General features: G+C 41.9%; 1 protein-coding gene across 2 annotated transcripts; it reads right to left on the reverse strand.

Moving 5' to 3' along the window:
- Nucleotides 1–5,878: 5,878 nt before the first annotated feature.
- Nucleotides 5,879–15,709, reverse strand: Ndufab1 (NADH:ubiquinone oxidoreductase subunit AB1). Of its 2 annotated transcripts, none has more exons than XM_051192867.1 (5): nt 15,498–15,709; nt 10,379–10,501; nt 8,112–8,199; nt 6,641–6,740; nt 5,879–5,993 (listed from the first exon to the last, which is right to left on the reverse strand). In XM_051192867.1, the coding sequence occupies exons 1-4, from the start codon at nt 15,663–15,665 to the stop codon at nt 6,649–6,651; spliced, it is 471 nt and encodes a 156-aa protein (XP_051048824.1). In that variant the 5' UTR covers nt 15,666–15,709; the 3' UTR covers nt 5,879–5,993; nt 6,641–6,648. The 2 variants fall into 2 exon arrangements, with proteins under 2 accessions (XP_051048824.1, XP_051048823.1); XM_051192866.1 differs by having other exon boundaries at nt 5,879–6,011.
- Between the last annotated feature and the right edge of the window lie 950 nt (nt 15,710–16,659).

The raw sequence follows: 16,659 nt of genomic DNA on the forward strand, positions 1-16,659 counted from the left end.
TCAAGACACTTGCGTATGGTTATATAAGCGTATCTAAGAATAAAGAGCACACATGCTACTAGCTCATCTAAAAATATATCAAGAATACTTAATTTCTAAAAATTTTTTCCCATTAATATTCGTGTGCCCCTCTCCCCCAAGACAAGGCCTCATTCTTAAGCTCAGGCTGGCCTTGGACTCACTATGAAATTGAGGGTAGCCTTGCTTCTTAATTCTACTTCTACTTTTATCTTCCAAGTGCTAAGACTGTAGATGTGTGCCACCATGCTCTGTCCTGCTTGGTTATGAGTCCTGTTCTACTTCATGTTATGGGTGTCCATGGCTAGGGATCCTCTGATCCTGGGTAGCCTTAGCAAGGGATTCCTACCACCTCAGGGCCAAGTCCTCCTGTCTACTGGCCAGTATGGCTGTACTTTCACATCTAAGTCTAAGACTTTAGATTCCACTGGTCCATTACTGAGGACTGGTGAAGCCTTTACTTATTGTTCTATTAACTAAAACCCAAAAGTCAGATATTGGGGTAAAACATGGTAGATGATTCAAACAGTGATGGAGTAACAATAGCCCACTCTGTCTCCATGATTCCCGATCCAAAAAGGTCAAAACCACTTCCTGTTTCTATATGTATCCTGGGTCCTTCAAAGCCTCTATGGCTAATTCTGGTCAGCTAGTCGCTAACTCCTCCTCCAGATTCAAGGTTAAACTTTATTGGAAGTCTCAGAATGTCAGTGAACAAATATCCCAAAACAGACCGATGCAGACAGGGTTTCTCTGTAGTTTTTGGAGCCTGTCCTGGAACTAACTCTTCTTTGTAGACCAGGCTAGCCTCAAACTCAGAGATTTGCCTGCCTCTGCCTCCCTAGTGCTGGGATTAAAGATGTGTGCCACCACTGCCCAGCCTGATGTAGCTTTTGATATCAAACTCTGCTCATATGAGTTAGGCAAAGGTGCTGGGCTCTTTTACTAATAACAGAAACCCAGAGTGTCAGACCCAGTCCAATGTAAATACTCCAATAAGGTTGTCAGGCATCTGACTATGTAATGGTTGGTTCTGCTGTTCTCTGTGGAGCTGGAACCTGTTCTTTAGCAATCCCGCAGGAAGGTATTTTTGTCCCCAAGAGTTCTGACAAGAGTACCAGTTGATACATTATTCTGTTACTCTTGCCTTCAACCAGACATTGTCACTTCAGTTTCTAAGATGTCCCATTCATTGTGAGACTCTGCTCAGTAGTTATTCTTTCTATATAGAGATGACAGCACTTTGACCGGCCATCTCACAGGGGTTTGACCTCTTGCTTTGTGACAAATGCTGCTTGAATACACTTTTTCTAGGGCTCCAGCCTTCAAGGGAAAAATGGCAGCTAGGGAGGGGAGCCTCTGGGGGTTCTCTCACAGGACTTAAGTCTAAACACTGCATTCAGGTTCTGTCATGTCAGCACTCTCATTGATCTGTCACATCTCTCCTGGTACCCTCATTTCAGCCATTAAAGGACTTAGGCCCAGAGAACAATCACATGTCTGTCTGTAACCAGCTGATTCAGAACCCAGATTTGCCCAATGTGATGTCTGCACCCATTCACCTAATATTCAGGACTTAAGGAACCTATTTTGCTTGATTGTCCCCTCCCTGATTTCACTGATACAAGTTGGGAATTGCTTGCTTAAACTTTGACGTTGGCATTTTATTCATTGGATTTATTGTTAATAAAAGTCTGAAATTTGCTCATGTGGCTTTATTGTCATTTTAAAAACTCAAAGTCATATATGCTGCATTTGATATTTCAAGTGATAGGTGTATGTCTGTTTTCCTGTCTACTCAACCCCAGGAGGAACAGAATTCATATAGACATAAGCTTATGAGGACCCATCCAGGAACATTAAGTCAGCCTTAACTCACTTGGTAGAGTGAGGAGGCACCTGGCTCCAGCATGGCATTTTTCTTATGTTTTTGCTCATCTTGTTTATCTGTTGCCTGCTGGGGTATCCCACATGCCCCTCAAATTCACCATGTCCCAAATGGAAATTATGACACCCCTTAAAATCTGACCCTCATTTTATTTTTGGTTTCAGTAGCAGCTCACCTGTGTGAACAGCTGAAATCAAGTTTCTCAGAGAACCTTCTCCATCTATTTATCTCAGTCTCCAAATCTCTTTTTCCCTTATGAGCTCTTACAGGAACCATCAGGTTCATCCTCTTCAGTACACCCTACAGAAAATCCCATAGTGGCCAACAAGTCCCATAGTCAGACTTTTAAGGCCCTTTGGTGGACTAACCCTGGCCAGTTCTTTAACTGCAGGTGACCATCTAGTAGTAGTCCATACAATACAGGTTTCGTAAACCAGAGGCTAATGTCTCACCTGTTGTTATTACTGTATTTTATTTCTGGGACAGGGTCTCATGTGGCTCTGGTTAGCTTTGATCTTACCCTTTATGATATTACTTTCATTCTTTATTTATTAGTAACACTTAGAAATTCACTTGTTAACCCATACATCTATAAAGAGTCTTGGTAATGACCACTGTTAACACTTTGATACCTTTTATTTTTTTATTGTGGTATGATTTAGAGAAGTGGGATCATGCTGCTTGTTTTCACTTTGTTGTTTTGAGACAGGATGCTGTGTAGCAAGCCAAGGGTAACCCTGAACTCCCAGTCCTTTCACCTCCTCCTATCAATTGCTGGAATTACAGGCATGAGTGTTTATTTTCACTTAAAAACAATTTTTCCATATTCTACAGATTTGTTTCTATTCAGCCAACCCCACCCAGCGTTTGTTAACTTTTGAGACAGTTTCTGTTTTAGGCTGGTCTGGACATCCAATTACAAGTCCTCAGTATATTGTTTTTATTTTATTTATATATTTATATTAAGACATTTTCCCAACTTTTGACAATTCGACAGTTGAAAGAATAGTACTGTAAATAAGGGTCACCCTGGCTAGTCACCAATTAGCATTTTGACTTTTGTTTTTTCCTGAATCATTTCAAAGTCAGCTGACATGCTTCATTCCCAAATATTTTGCATTTCCAGGTAATGTGGTTATTCTAACTGCTGTAACTAAGAAATCTAACATCACATATAGTACAATCATCCCCAAGTGTCTTCTTAGTGCTTTGCAGCTCCATGTTTCCCAAAGTTACCATCTCTTTGATCCTTGAATTAGAACAGTCATGCATTGCCTTTTCCCATGACAGTTAGCTCAGGTTTGACAGACAGTGCCACCTTCTAGACTCACTCATTCATCATCAGTCTGCTTACAGGATATTAACAAGAACACCTACAAGGTGACATTTTGTTGTTACATCAGCACAGGTTAGTTTGTGTTATTGGGGATATTGTCATATAAACTTTAAAGGTCTCCCTGCACCTCCTGGTGGGTTCACTGTTGGGACTGTCTGGAGGAATACAGTGAGGAGGATGAAGTGGCTAGGAGACAATGGCTGGAGACAAGTGCAGGTTCCAGGTCTTGTTTTTACAGTGCTGGGCATAGAACCCAGCAGGGTCTTGTGCATTCTGGACAAGTGTTCTACCACTGAGTGTCATCCCCAGCCACAAGGGCTCATGAGTCACCAGGACACAAAAAACAGGAAATTACCCAAGCAAGCTTGCTAGCTAGATGAGCTGAAACAAAACAACAAGCCTCATTATGTAATGTAGGAAGATACCTATCACCTATTGTCAACCTTGGTCTTGACACAACAGACGTGAAAATGCACACCAAACTACATGTGTGCCATGAACACATAAATGCATGGCTTCTGTCCTCCGATTTGTATACAATTTGCAATGCTGGATGTGGTCAGTTTGCTGTCTACCTATCAGAACACAGAGTCCTTACTGAAACCAATCTGATGAGTTCTTAGAGCAGAAAGGTGCTTGAAATGTGTGAGCTAGTGACCTTTAGTTACAATCCAAAATGATGTGAATAGGCCAAGTGTGTGGTGAGATGTCGGTGAGAAGTTGCCCTTATGGCAGTACTGCTAAACTTAGTGATCTTTGGCAAAAACAATGCAGATGCATTCTTTGTCAAATCTTTAGCTATCCTAGGATTTAAAGTAGGTAGAACAACTTGGAAGAATATTACCATAATATCCTAGAGTAAGTTCTAGTCAGAGTAGTCACATGCAGCCTATATGGTTCACTGTTGGTTGTCAGTGTGTAATAAGTATTCAAGTTCTCCATGGAATAAAGGCATCTGTAAAAACTAGGCTCCTTACTGCTGTGCAATGGCAGTTTTTTTTTTTCCTTTTTAACTATTTTCTTAAAATGTTTACCCACAAAGCCTCACCAACATGACTGCTCAAACATGAGCTGAACAAAGATGACACCAATGAACAAGACACAAGAACTCAGCCCTACATGAAGAGCTATAGGCAACTGAGAAAGCTGGAAGCACTTTTAAGTGGTCTTCTCCAGAAAAAAGCACACTAATTACTCGTTCAATGCCGAATTGTCAGCCCTGAAAACATGAATACAAGTACCATTACATGAATTAAGCAGGTTATATTTAGGAATATTTGTCACACAAAGAAGAGACCATGAGTTTGAAGGATAGTAGGGAGGCGTATATGGGAAAGTTTGAAGGGAGGAAAAAACGAGAAATGCTAGAATTATATTGTAATTTCAAAAAAATAAAGGGGGAAGGGTAGCTGAGGATGTAGCATAGTGGCAGAGCACTTGTCTTAAGATGTGAACCCTTCAACACTACAGGGAGGAAACCCCCAAAACACACTAACAATAAATAAATAAATGGTTTCTATTACCAAAAAGAAAGGAGTGTGTGTGAGCAACGTAACTAGAATAACTCTAGGGAGACAAAGAAGAGACCGGGCACTCGAGAAAGAAGTGGGTGTTAAGGGTAGGCTCAGGCGTAGAGTTGGTTCCTCCCCTTTCACCACCTCATCCCACCCAGAAGCTTCTCTGCTGGCTGAGGACCGCTCACCTAGGTCCCTCGCCTTCTACAAGCTCTTGTTTCCATTCCCTTCTACAAAAATAAACCACAGTTAAAAAAAAAAAAAAAAAAAAAAAAAAAGTAATTCTGGCATGACTGTCAACCTCAGTAGGTAAGCTATGTGCATGTTACCTACGTCAACCCAAGAGCCAATGATGAGAATAAAAGGGTAGCTGCTGTGGAGGCATATAATAATCTCAGAAGACGGAGGTAGCATTATAGGTCTGAGGCCAGCCTGAGCTGCATAGAGAGCATGTCTCATGAGGTGGGGGCAGAATTGATAATGGATGTGTGACTGAGAGCACTGTTTAAACCAAGCTGCCTCTTGCCCCCCAAAATTCAATTCCGGTTTTGGAAAGGGATTTTTAGGGAGGAACCAGTCCCACGTGCTATCAGCCTAACATCTAATTCATCAGTAAGGAGGGAAAAACAAGTGAAGCAAGTGTTCTTTCACCATGAGTACATGTACTGAGGAGAGTGGGAAAGGGAAACTTGCTTCAGGTACACTGCAGAACTTTTTTTTTTGAGCACAGGGTCTTGCTGTGCTTTAACTCTTACATGCTAGGGTTATGGGAATGTACCATCATGCCTGGGTAGGTATTACAGTTTTCATTTTTAGGTCAGTATACAAAATGGGTTTTATTGTGATATTTTTATATGAAACACATCACTATTATTATTCACCCCAGTTGCCCATCACAGTACCCTAGACTATATTTTGGTATGCATGGTTATCAATGGCATCTTTAAAAGTATTAAGCGACATCAGTAAAAATTAAAAATCAGGTGGAGCAGTGTGTTCAGACCTATAATCTTAGCACTTAGGAGGCTGAGGCAGGAGGATCACTTTGAGGTTAGCCTGTGCTAATGAGTTCAGGCCAGAATGAGATTGTCTCAGAAAAGAAACTGAAGACTGAGAAAGATATTAGTTTTATAATAGATTTATTTTTAAAGGGTAAAACACTCAGACAATTTAAATACAAGTCCAACAGAGCCGCTGTCAGTCAGCCATGATGCCATCGGGTGTTCCTGGAGTCCTTCTGGTGAGGAAGAAGGCTCTGGCAATGACAAGATAAGTTGGGTTTCTTTTTGGTTTGTAGACACTGACTCTTAAATGCCACCTTTAAGGTGCCCAGTGCATTGAAACTAAATACTCTAAGCACTGAAACAGAGCTGTAACAACAGCGACGGTCAGCTAAGGCTTAATGGCAGGCCAGTGCCCATCTAGGACCCAATTTGACCTCCACAAACCCTGATAGTATCAGTCATCATTGCCACTGTAATTGGGATCAAATCCATAGCTCAGCAGCTTGTTCAAGACCACGAGGCTCACTGCATGGCCATCAATAAAGGTGCATTGAAGCTAATTTGGGTCTCTGTCTGTGGAGCCCTTCTTCTTAGTTGGGAGCAACCCTAGGCCATCTCTGCTTCTTGAAGCAGGTGAGGCTATGTAAAACTAATTTTAAGAAGAGAACTGAGTCCTGTTCAGGAATGATGCTTTCAAGCCTCTCTTAAAAATAAAGACCACTGCAAGGGTTAGGGTTTGGATGGCAGATAACCTGAAATGGCCTGTGTTCTCTGACTAATGACAGTTTCTGTCAAGCACTGCCAATTTTTGTTCTTGCTGTATTGAACTACAGACAGATTAGTCCTATGAGAGGGCATAGTTTTATGTCAGGTTATTTACCTTATACTTTATTCATATACGTCCTTCTTATCTGCAATGTAATCTACGATTTCTTGTGGACACATTAACTTCTCTGCATCTATATCAGGAATTTCAAACCCTAAAAAAAAAAAAAAAAAGAAAAAGTTAACCATGATTATGAAAAAAGCAAACCCTTCAGAACCGAAAGCATATGACTCCACTTCCCCCTTTTAATTTTTGGTAAGGGCCTCACTATGTTACTCAGGCAGGCCTTGAAATTTCAAGTACCTACAGCTGTGTTAAACATCTCCAGCAATCTTGAATCCATTTTGTTTTTAAACTGGGTAGGTTTTAGAAAATATGTATATCATGTTTAAGAAATAATAGAAAATTTCTTTTAAGTACACAATTTACTTGTTTATAGTATGCCTACAAGGTTGTACAACTATTGCTATTATTTAATTCCCCAAGAATTAATCTAATTAATCAAAGTCCCCTAGAACAGTGGCTCTAAACCTGTGGGTACCCATTTGGGGTCACATATCAGATATCCTTCATCAGACATTTATACTATGATCCACAACAGTAGCAAAACTACAGTCATGAAGTTAGCAATGAAATAATTTTATGGTTGGAAGTCACCACAACATGAGAAACTGTATTAAAGGGTCACATTAGAAAGGTTGAGAACCACTGCCCTAGAACATTTTTATCACCCCTAAAAAACAAAACAGAACAAATGCCATTAGAGTTCACTCCCAACTATCCCAATAGTTGGCAGACTTAGATCTACTTTGTCTCCATCTGTTTTCCTCTTGATACTTCGTGCCAGTGAAGCAAGTGTGCGGCACGTGATGGGGTACTTTCTATTTTGTCCTCCAGGGCCATTCATGCTGCAGTGTGTATTCCTTTGTTCCTTGTTACACAGTTGAGCTGTGATAGTATAATAGCATTTACTTGGGCTCAAATACTGTATTGAGCACCTTCTTTTTGATCTCTTAGCAGTCCCAATCTTGAGGCTTTCTATGTGGCACCTATTTTAAACTATAGAAAACAACTTTGAGAGGTGCTGTTGCTCATCGTGCTCACATGTGTCTGAATTCTGTCCAGCTCTGACAAACATCACAAGAGACTCAGACCTCTGCTGTGTGTCCTCAGCACAGCTTTCTACTGCTGTCTAGCTGATCTCATCATAGCTCATGAAGGCCTCAAGTGTCATCAGCATCTCTACAAGTGAGACTTTGCCCTTGAGCCCATGCTCTCCCACACTTTTTTGGGCCAGCCAGCCCTTAATTCTAGTATACATTCTGCCAGGCCTGTGATGTTCCTACCTCACAGTAAGAATACTGGGCTGTTATTGTTTCTACTAGTATCTGAATCAGACTCTAGCATTTCCTTCAGTTTAAACCACCTAAGAGTCATCTGGCATGTAGTCTGGGCTGGAGAGATCTTTTCTTAAAGACAATAAAATGAATAATACGCAGATCAAAAACTAAGATATATATGTTACCAAATTCGTCCTCCATGGCCATAATAATCTCCACTTGGTCCAAACTGTCTAAGCCCAGGTCCTTCATAAAATGAGAATTTACTGAAAGCTGCAAGAAAGAAATACCAAATAAAATTTAATCCATGAAAGTGTTTGTGTTTCAAGACAACTTCATTATCATATAGAAACATCAAGGCTTTAAATAACATGGTATATTTAACATATGCTGGCATGGTCACAGTATATTTTTTTTAGCTTGTTCAATTTCATTTTAAGGTGGTTAACGTTAGAAATAAATTTAAAGGATTTCATGGTACATATTTTATTAGGATATCTGATCACTATTCTAAAGGACATCTGAGAGAATTTGTTTTCTTGCTATTTTACTTACAAATAAAACCTCTTCTCCCCCAAGCCTAATTGTAGGCTATTATCCTAGCACTCAGGAGACAGACACTGAGTTGGAGGCCAGCCTGGTTTACATAGTACAGTCAGCACTATACAGTGAATGTTTGCCTACTATGCCTGAGGCCAGCTGTTTCATCCCAGCAACATATACACACTCAACAGCTAAAATTTCTAAGATTATTATAAATTGTAGGTATCTGTCAGATGAAAAAATGCTGTATTCACTTCAAGATCTCCAGGAAATGTTCTTTAAAATCCATGTTAAGGGCCAGAAGAGATAGCCCAGCAGTTAAAAGCATTCCCTATACAATCCTGAGGACCAGATTTTAGATGCAGTATCCATTTAATAAGTTGCATGTCTGGTACATGTCTATACCAGCTCCAGAGTGGGCAGAGACAGGAGGATCACTGGACTTGCTGGTTTTCAGCCTTACTGAAAAAGTGGGAGCCCCAGGTTCAGAGATAGCTTACCTCATAAAAGATGGGAGAGTGATAGAGGACATCCAGTGACCTCTTCTGTCCTTAGTACACACACATACCACATCTTTTTTTATTAAAATATGTTAAACTACACAACAGATTCCATTACTAAAGAAAAAGAACTGTTTACAAACCAACATGGAAAAATTGCAAGAGTTAAGTTAAAAAAGAAAGAAGCAAGCCTCCTGTGGTAGTACCTCTATAATCCCAGCATTCAGGAGGAGGCAAAGAGTGTTAAGTTTTGGGCCAACCTGGGCTACACAGAAAAGACTCCATGTTTTAAAACAAAAAAGCAAGAGGCAGAAGCAGTTCTGGAATATGGAACACCTGTGTTTTTTGCAGACTTTTCTTGTACTAAGGATTGTGATGAGGCCCTGGCATGGGGTACAGATGTGTTTCCCCTGAACTACATTCCCAGAGTACTTGTGTTTTCAGAAGAATGGGAGATATGCGTAAACACTGTGGTGGTTTGAATGAGAAATCCCTGATAAGTCTTGGACATGTGAATATTTGGTTCCTGGTTGGTGGCTATTTGGGAAGGATTAGGACGTGTAGCCTTGTCGGACAAGGTGTGTCCCAGGAGCAGGCTTCAAGGTATTGAAAGCCTCTTCCATTCCTAGTGTACTCTGCTTCCTGTTGTGGTTCAAGGTGTGAGCTCTCAGCTACTTCTCCAGTGCCATGCTTGCCTGCTCTCTGCCATGATGGATCTATACCCTAAATCCACCTTCCCTTCTGTAAACTGCCTTGGTCATATTTTATCACAGCAATAGAAAAGTAACTACGACAAATAGATATGTTATACATATGTGTCTCTACTGCCTGACATATCTATTATTTCTCTTCGGAAAGATACACAAGAAGCTAAATCTATACAAGGACAATGCTAATATCCTAGTAGAGGAATGGTTGGCTGAAGGCTGGGAAGGTTTTATTTTATTATTTATGTGTATTGATGTATTTGCCTGCATGAATGTTTGTATGTGGGTGTCAGGTACCCTGGAAGTGGAGTAAGACAGTTGTGAGCTGCCATGTCAGTCTTGAGAATTGAATCTGGATCCTTTGGGAAAACAGCTAATGCTCTTGATTGCTGAGCCATCTCTCCAGCCCTCCCAAAGAGACTTTTAATTGAGTATTTGTTTGGACCCTTTGAATTTTATACTATGTTGATTAAACACGCTAAAGGAATAAAACGTATGGACTGGTGAGATGGCTCAGCACATAAAGGTGCTTGCCATCAATCCTAATGACCTCCTGAGTTCAATCTCTGGGACAGGCATGGTGGAAGAAGAGAACTGGCTGCTGCCAACAGTCCTGTGACTTCCTCATGAGGGTTATAACATGCATATACAAGTGCTTAAGTACATACACAAACACACACAGAAAAACAAAAGGGAAATTACCTTTTCTGGGTCAATCTTGTCGTAGAGTTTCAAGACATACAGCACTCTGTCCTTGATTCCCTCTAACGTCAAAGGGGGTGCGTCACTGTATTGGCGGCACAAGTGTGTGACCCTTCCAGGCGCCTAGAACAAAGGCAGGAAGCAGACTCACTCAGTCCTAAAAGGTTTTATGTAATTGCACATATCTACAGGTATCTTTTTTAAAAACTTACACATAAATGTTTTACTTGGGAGCAGGATCCACATGTATCATAGTACATGAGTAGAGGTCAGAGGGCAAGCTGTGGTAGTGAGTTCTCTCCTTCTACTGGGTCCTAGGGATTGAACTTAGGGGCATAAAGTTTTGTGGCAGGTGTTTACTGAGCCACCTCACTGCCACCACAGGTACTTTCACAAAGCTTCCTGGGCTTTGCAGAACCCACATCATCTCATTCTTCAATGTGGCCATTACAATATACTGAGTCATAGAGCTAAGTCAACCCAGCTGCTTAAAATAGGACTGGTTCCTCTGGCTTTGGTCATCATCTTGTTCAGTAAGACTGTCATTAACATAAAAGGGTCGCAGAAATGCCAAAGTTCCCTCATGGCAAATTTACTGTGACATTCATCACACAGATGAGAGTCAAAATAAACCACCCTAACAGCTGTCATGGTATACATAAGGGTTTAATTAGGCTTTGACAATAACGAGACTCTGGCTAGAACAAATGAAGCCAGCTACCATCCCTAATCATGATACCCCATCTATTTCCCTGCTAGGTGCGTATGCCCTGTAAGTCACCAGACATGCTATGAGCCTTTCATAGCTCTGTTGTGATAATATCATAAGTATTTCTGTTGTCAGCCTGCTTTATACTCAATTGGGTACTGCAGTCTTGACTAGATTTTGATGGGGGATGTCCTTCTGTATGCTGTGAATATGTTTCTCTTATTGGTTGATTAATAAAGCTGTTATGGCCAATGGACAGGCAGGATGTAGCCAGGCAGGAAGTATAGGCAGGGCTACCAGACTAGGAGAATGCTTGGAAGAGGGATGTGGAAAGAGAGTCTAGAAGCAGATGCCATGTAGCTGCCAAAGGAGTAACATGCCAGAGCATTACAGTAAGCCACAGCCTTGTGACCATACATAGTTTAATAGAAATGGGTTAATAATTGAGAGCTAGCCAATAGAAGCCTGACCCATCGGCCAAACAATTTATAATTAACATAAGACTCTGTGTGTTTATTTGGGACTAAATAGCTGTGACCTGGTGGGACAGAAACTCCATCTTCACAATTTCATTTACCAAGTATGGAGGAGTACTGACCATCTATCTGGCAGAGGGTTAAATGTTGATGAAGTTATAACAAGAACAAGAAAAAACAGGACCTATACACCTGTTTGGCTCATCATGGACCCCTAAACTAAACAGGGTTATCTTCAAATGTTGGTTCTTAGTTTGTAGCTAAGGCTTTTCCACAGAAAATGAGTTTGTTGCTGGGCTTTTAATCCCAGGGCCTTGGGAAGTGTGGCAGGAGGATCAAGATCAAGACCAAACTGGGCAACTTACTGTTTCAAAATAAAAAGGGGCAGGGATGTAATGTAGCTTAATGGCAGGGCAATTTGCTTAGCATGTATGAAATCTTTAACACCGAAGAAGGGGTGGTGAGACAGCAATATGGATCAGAAGCTAAAGAGAAAACAGGACTACCTCAAGTTATCATCTGACTTTCTCATGCACCCACACACTAAATAAATGTATGAGAAGAACTGGGTTTGTTTGCTGGCACTCAGGTCCCTGAGAATGCCTATGAAAAATGACCGAAGAGCTGCTGTGGTGTCAAATGCTTGTAATCCTAACATTTGAAAGGTTGAGGTTGAAATCCAGAGTCCCAGGCAAGCCTGCACTGTATGTATGCATGTATGTATGTATCTACTTCAAAATAAAACTGAACCAGTATATTCCTCTTTATCAAGATAAACTTAATTTGCAGCAAACTAAAGAGATTTCTGAATACTTTTTAAGAATGGCAAAGTACCTCTTTTTCTGTCTAAATCCACTGTTTCCTTTATGTGTGTCAGAGGCCTTTGAAAGGGACATATCACCAGACCTACTTAAAGGGTCACAAATAAAATGAAGCAGAAAGGAATAAAGAGGAAGAGGGAGAAGAAATGTTAATAATAACAGAGAATGACCTCCTGAGGTTGGAGGGCCTAACACAGGTCCTGTATGCATATCAAGAAGGCATGGAAAAGATATAGAAAATATTAAGGGACTGGGGTTTTAATTCATTGGTTGAAGGCTTGCCTAGTATGAGTGAAGCCTCAGTTTAATGTCCAGTCTTGAAGGAAAAGAAAAGATCTAAGTAGATTTTAGAAAGACATGGTTGTTCAGGCTTGCAATCCTAGTACTTGGGAGGCTAAGAAAGAGTAACCTGAGTTCCAAGGCCAGCCTGAGGTAACATGAAACCCTGTCACAAAGACAACAAACAAAAACCATCAAGGACTGGAATGAAGTGGAATTAATACAGAAGAGATGGAGAATAGTACTGAGCATGTCAGCAGGCCATGGGAAGAGTGGCTGGGAAGTCTGCATGTACACAGTTACTCATGTGGTCACTAGATGTCAGTAGCTCATCAGGCATCACTGGCAAGTTCCTACAGGGCCAGGGAGCTGCCAAGAGAATAAACTAAGAGTTCTCAGTCTTGAAGCTACATGTCAATCTAAAGTAGATGGCTGCAGTGAGATCAGTAGAAGGCAATAAGATGTAGTGAGCAAAGAGGTGAGTCTCAGAAACCAGATCTGATTAGGAACCAGACTGCTGCTGTTAGTTATCATTGGGGTACTGGCTCTTCCTAGCTGTCCCCATCAAGTTATATAACCTGTACATGCCTCAGTTCTTTAGCTGTTAAATATGGATAACAATAGTACCTCGTTCATAAAATTGTGGCATGGCATCAGTAAGATGATATAAAAGCACTGGCATCTACACAGTATAATGTAGGTTATCTAGCAGTGCTACAATAACCTGGCAGTGTGGCCCCTTCAGCTGTAGTGTAACTTAAAATTCATTCCTTTCCTTGGTCAGTTTTAAAAATTGTTATTTACTTATTTTGGTACTGGGGACCCCATTTCATTCATTGTAGGCAGGGGCTCCACCATTATGTCTCCAGCCTTGTTTTTGAAATGGGGCTTAATTAAGTTAGTCTGGGTATCTTTGAACTTACTCTGTAGCCCAGACAGGCCTTTAACATGCTCTTTCTGTTGCTGCCTACCAAGGAGCTGAGATAACAGGCCAGGATTGATTTGTTTCACTAAATCTTGAGAGTACTAAACTATGGTATTCTCTAAGCACTATACACACCTTTTACACAGAAACTGAGACAGGATAGCTAGGTATGCTGCCTCAGATCCCCCTCTTAGAGGGTCTAAATGGCTTCCTCCTGCCAGATCTCTACTGTTAGGAAAACACCTCTCCTGTAGTCAACACAGGTGTTCTTCCCCCAGACTCATGAGTGTGACATAAGTGATCTCCCAGCATCAAGGGTGGTCCTGTAGTCAACACAGGTGTTCTTCCCCCAGACTCATGAGTGTGACATAAGTAATCTCCCAGCATCAAGGGTGGTATTGTCTGCAGTGATACTGAGCTAGCCTGGTGCTGAAGAGTTTCCATTAGAATACATCTTGCTTCCCTCTGCCCTTATTTGTTTATGGAAAAAACTTTAAAGGCCATCTCTGTCACTTGCCCACTTCAAACCTGAGGAACAAAGGTATCTCAGACACAGCTGTTTGAAACAAACCCACACCTCTACAAATCTCTTCCTTATTCTACTCCCTCTCCACCTCCTGGGTTCTAGCCAGAAACTTCCAAACCAACTTATTTCAATCATTGAAGCTGGGCAATTTAGTGAAAAGGTTTCTTATTCCTTCAAAAAACCTTGCTTACTATTTGTTTCCCCTGATTTGTGCAGAGAAATCTATATTCCATTAACAATCCTAAAATGTAAACAAGTGTCTGCATCTAAGAATGAGCTTCCTCAAAACCATTCTGTAAGCATAAAGCAGTTCCTCCTCTGTCAGCATAAACCCAATAGAGGTTCTAAGCATGGTCTCAGGACCACATCTGGAAAACACATGACAACACTTGGCAGACCTACCAAATGAATCTTCTATCACAAACCCCAAACCTGATGATCTGTGTGCACACACCTATGTTTGAGAAGCAATGCTGTAAGAACAGGAAGATCACATTTTCACCTAATCTGAAATTAGTCTCTAGACCCAAACACACAGCAGCTTTACTGCTCTTCTGACACTTTATAATGACAAGCTTTTGGTATAGTTTTGGGGACAATGCCCTGTGTATTCACTGTCAGCGAATCTCAAAACTGGATGTACATTTTTATTTCTTCTTGTAGCATGCAGGTGTGACTGAAATCGCTACTGTAGAAAGCTCATGAGTAATGAAAGGGTTTTTCTACTTGAGTAGTTCCTAATCTTGGATGCACACGAAGAACTTAAAATGCCATGCCAGGGCCTGATCCCAGAGGAGTAAATCAAAAGGGGAGCGAGGAGAGGGCTAGAATCTTTTGTTGTTGGGCAACTAGGGTTGAAAGTGATATCCAGGTGTTTCAGCCTCATATTGATTTTATCAAATATGCAAGCTAAACACTTATTTCCTATCCCTACTTCCAGAAGGCTCACAGACAAAAGGTGCCACAAGGGAAGAATTACGACAGGACTCTAGAATACTCTGGAGGGCTATGTAAGCAACTGGTTTCCCCTTGTGCACTGTCTTTAACTTTCCCGAGAAAGTGACCACTGTATACCATAATCACAACTGACGGAGACCGCAGTCGGTGCTCGCTCGATCTCTCTCACCTAAACTTCACTGCCACTCCACAAGACCTGGTGCCCAATTTTGTCGTTCAGTCGAGACTTGGTCTAAGTTCTGTGTTCTAATCATCAGACACTCGGCCTCGCGACAGAGGTCAACCAAAACCCGTCGGGCAGCAGGGCTAGAGGCGTACCCCGAATCACCCCTGCAGCCGCTGTGCAGCGGGCTGGGGCCCCTCCCCCAACCCGGGCGGCCCGGGCCCTGACCCCTGAGCAGCCCCGGCAAAGTCACCGCGAGTCACCTGCGTGAGCGCCAAGACGGGCTGCAGAGTCCCGGGCCTCCTCCGGGTTCCCTCAGAGCAGAGAGTGGTGCTGAGCGGCCGGGCCAAGGCCAGTGTGGGAAGCCGGGGTAGCGGCGCGAAGGCCGTGGGCAGGCGACGGACACAGGCGGAAAGGACACGAGCCGCCATGGCTACGCCAACCCAGAATGCACTGCGCCGCGTCCTCCCGCCGAAGCCGGGGTTAGCAATGTACGCTGGCAACGTACAGAGCGGCGCTTGAGGGCTCAGCGGGCGCTGGCGGTCCCTGGCGGCTCCTGGTGGCGCTGCACCCACCTCCTTTTGAAGGGCAAGAGCTTCATAGTGCCAACTGCACAAATGTCATCTATCCCTAAAAACACTGTCACTGACAAAAAAGGAACTGACTTATTTATTTTCTCAAAGTTCTGAAGTCTTTGTTTTAAGAGTGTTGACCTGTGATCCTGGTGGCAAAGGACTTTAATACTAGCACTGTGGAGGCAGGAGGATAGGATCTCTGTAAATTCAAGGCCAGCCCTGTCTAGCTGAACGTTCCAAGCCAGCCAGGGCTACATGCTAAGATCCTGTCTCAAAAAATAAAATATGCCACGATTTCCCCATAGCATTAAGAAATTGAAACTAGGTACAATATGAATGTGAAACAGAATGGATTTAATACTAGTAGTTAGCCAAGTGTGGTTGCCAAGTCTATGATCCCAACTCCAGAGGTTGGGGCAGGAGGATCATGAGATGATAGCAGTCTAGACTACATAGCAGTAGTCTCTAGATAAATAACCCAATACACAAAACACCCCCTGTCCAAAGCCCATGTGATTTATATGTAAACTGAAGACTAATAAATATGAAGTATAAAGATACATATTTTATATTTTGGTAATGTACAACTCTGGACTAAATCTGCAGTACAGCAAAAGTAAGACTGGACAATCTGTAAGTAATATATCCAACAAAATGGACAAGTGGCACTGTGGTGTCCACACACCAGTTAGCCGGTAAGTAAGGCAAGCACCCAAGGGACAAAAACCTACATTAAATGTACTTTCAAAAAAAGGGTCCTTTCCACCATGCAGTGGTAGCACATGCTTTTAATCCCAGTACTCAGGAGGCAGAGGCAAGCAGATCTCTGTGAATTCAAAGTCAGCCTGGT

This window comes from Phodopus roborovskii, unplaced genomic scaffold (genome assembly GCF_943737965.1).
Source record: "Phodopus roborovskii unplaced genomic scaffold, PHOROB, whole genome shotgun sequence".
Taxonomy (NCBI): domain Eukaryota; kingdom Metazoa; phylum Chordata; class Mammalia; order Rodentia; family Cricetidae; genus Phodopus; species Phodopus roborovskii.

What these genes read in the sequence shown, in the direction of transcription:
- Ndufab1 (XM_051192867.1), bottom strand. Translation starts at nt 15,665, where the DNA reads ATGGCGGCTCGTGTCCTTTCCGCCTGTGTCCGTCGCCTGCCCACGGCC. An exon ending in CCGTCTTGGCGCTCACGCAG is followed by an intron (nt 10,502 to 15,497) that starts GTGACTCGCGGT and finishes CCTTTGTTCTAG; the next exon opens with GCGCCTGGAAGGGTCACACA. An exon ending in ACAAGATTGACCCAGAAAAG is followed by an intron (nt 8,200 to 10,378) that starts GTAATTTCCCTT and finishes TCTTTCTTGCAG; the next exon opens with CTTTCAGTAAATTCTCATTT.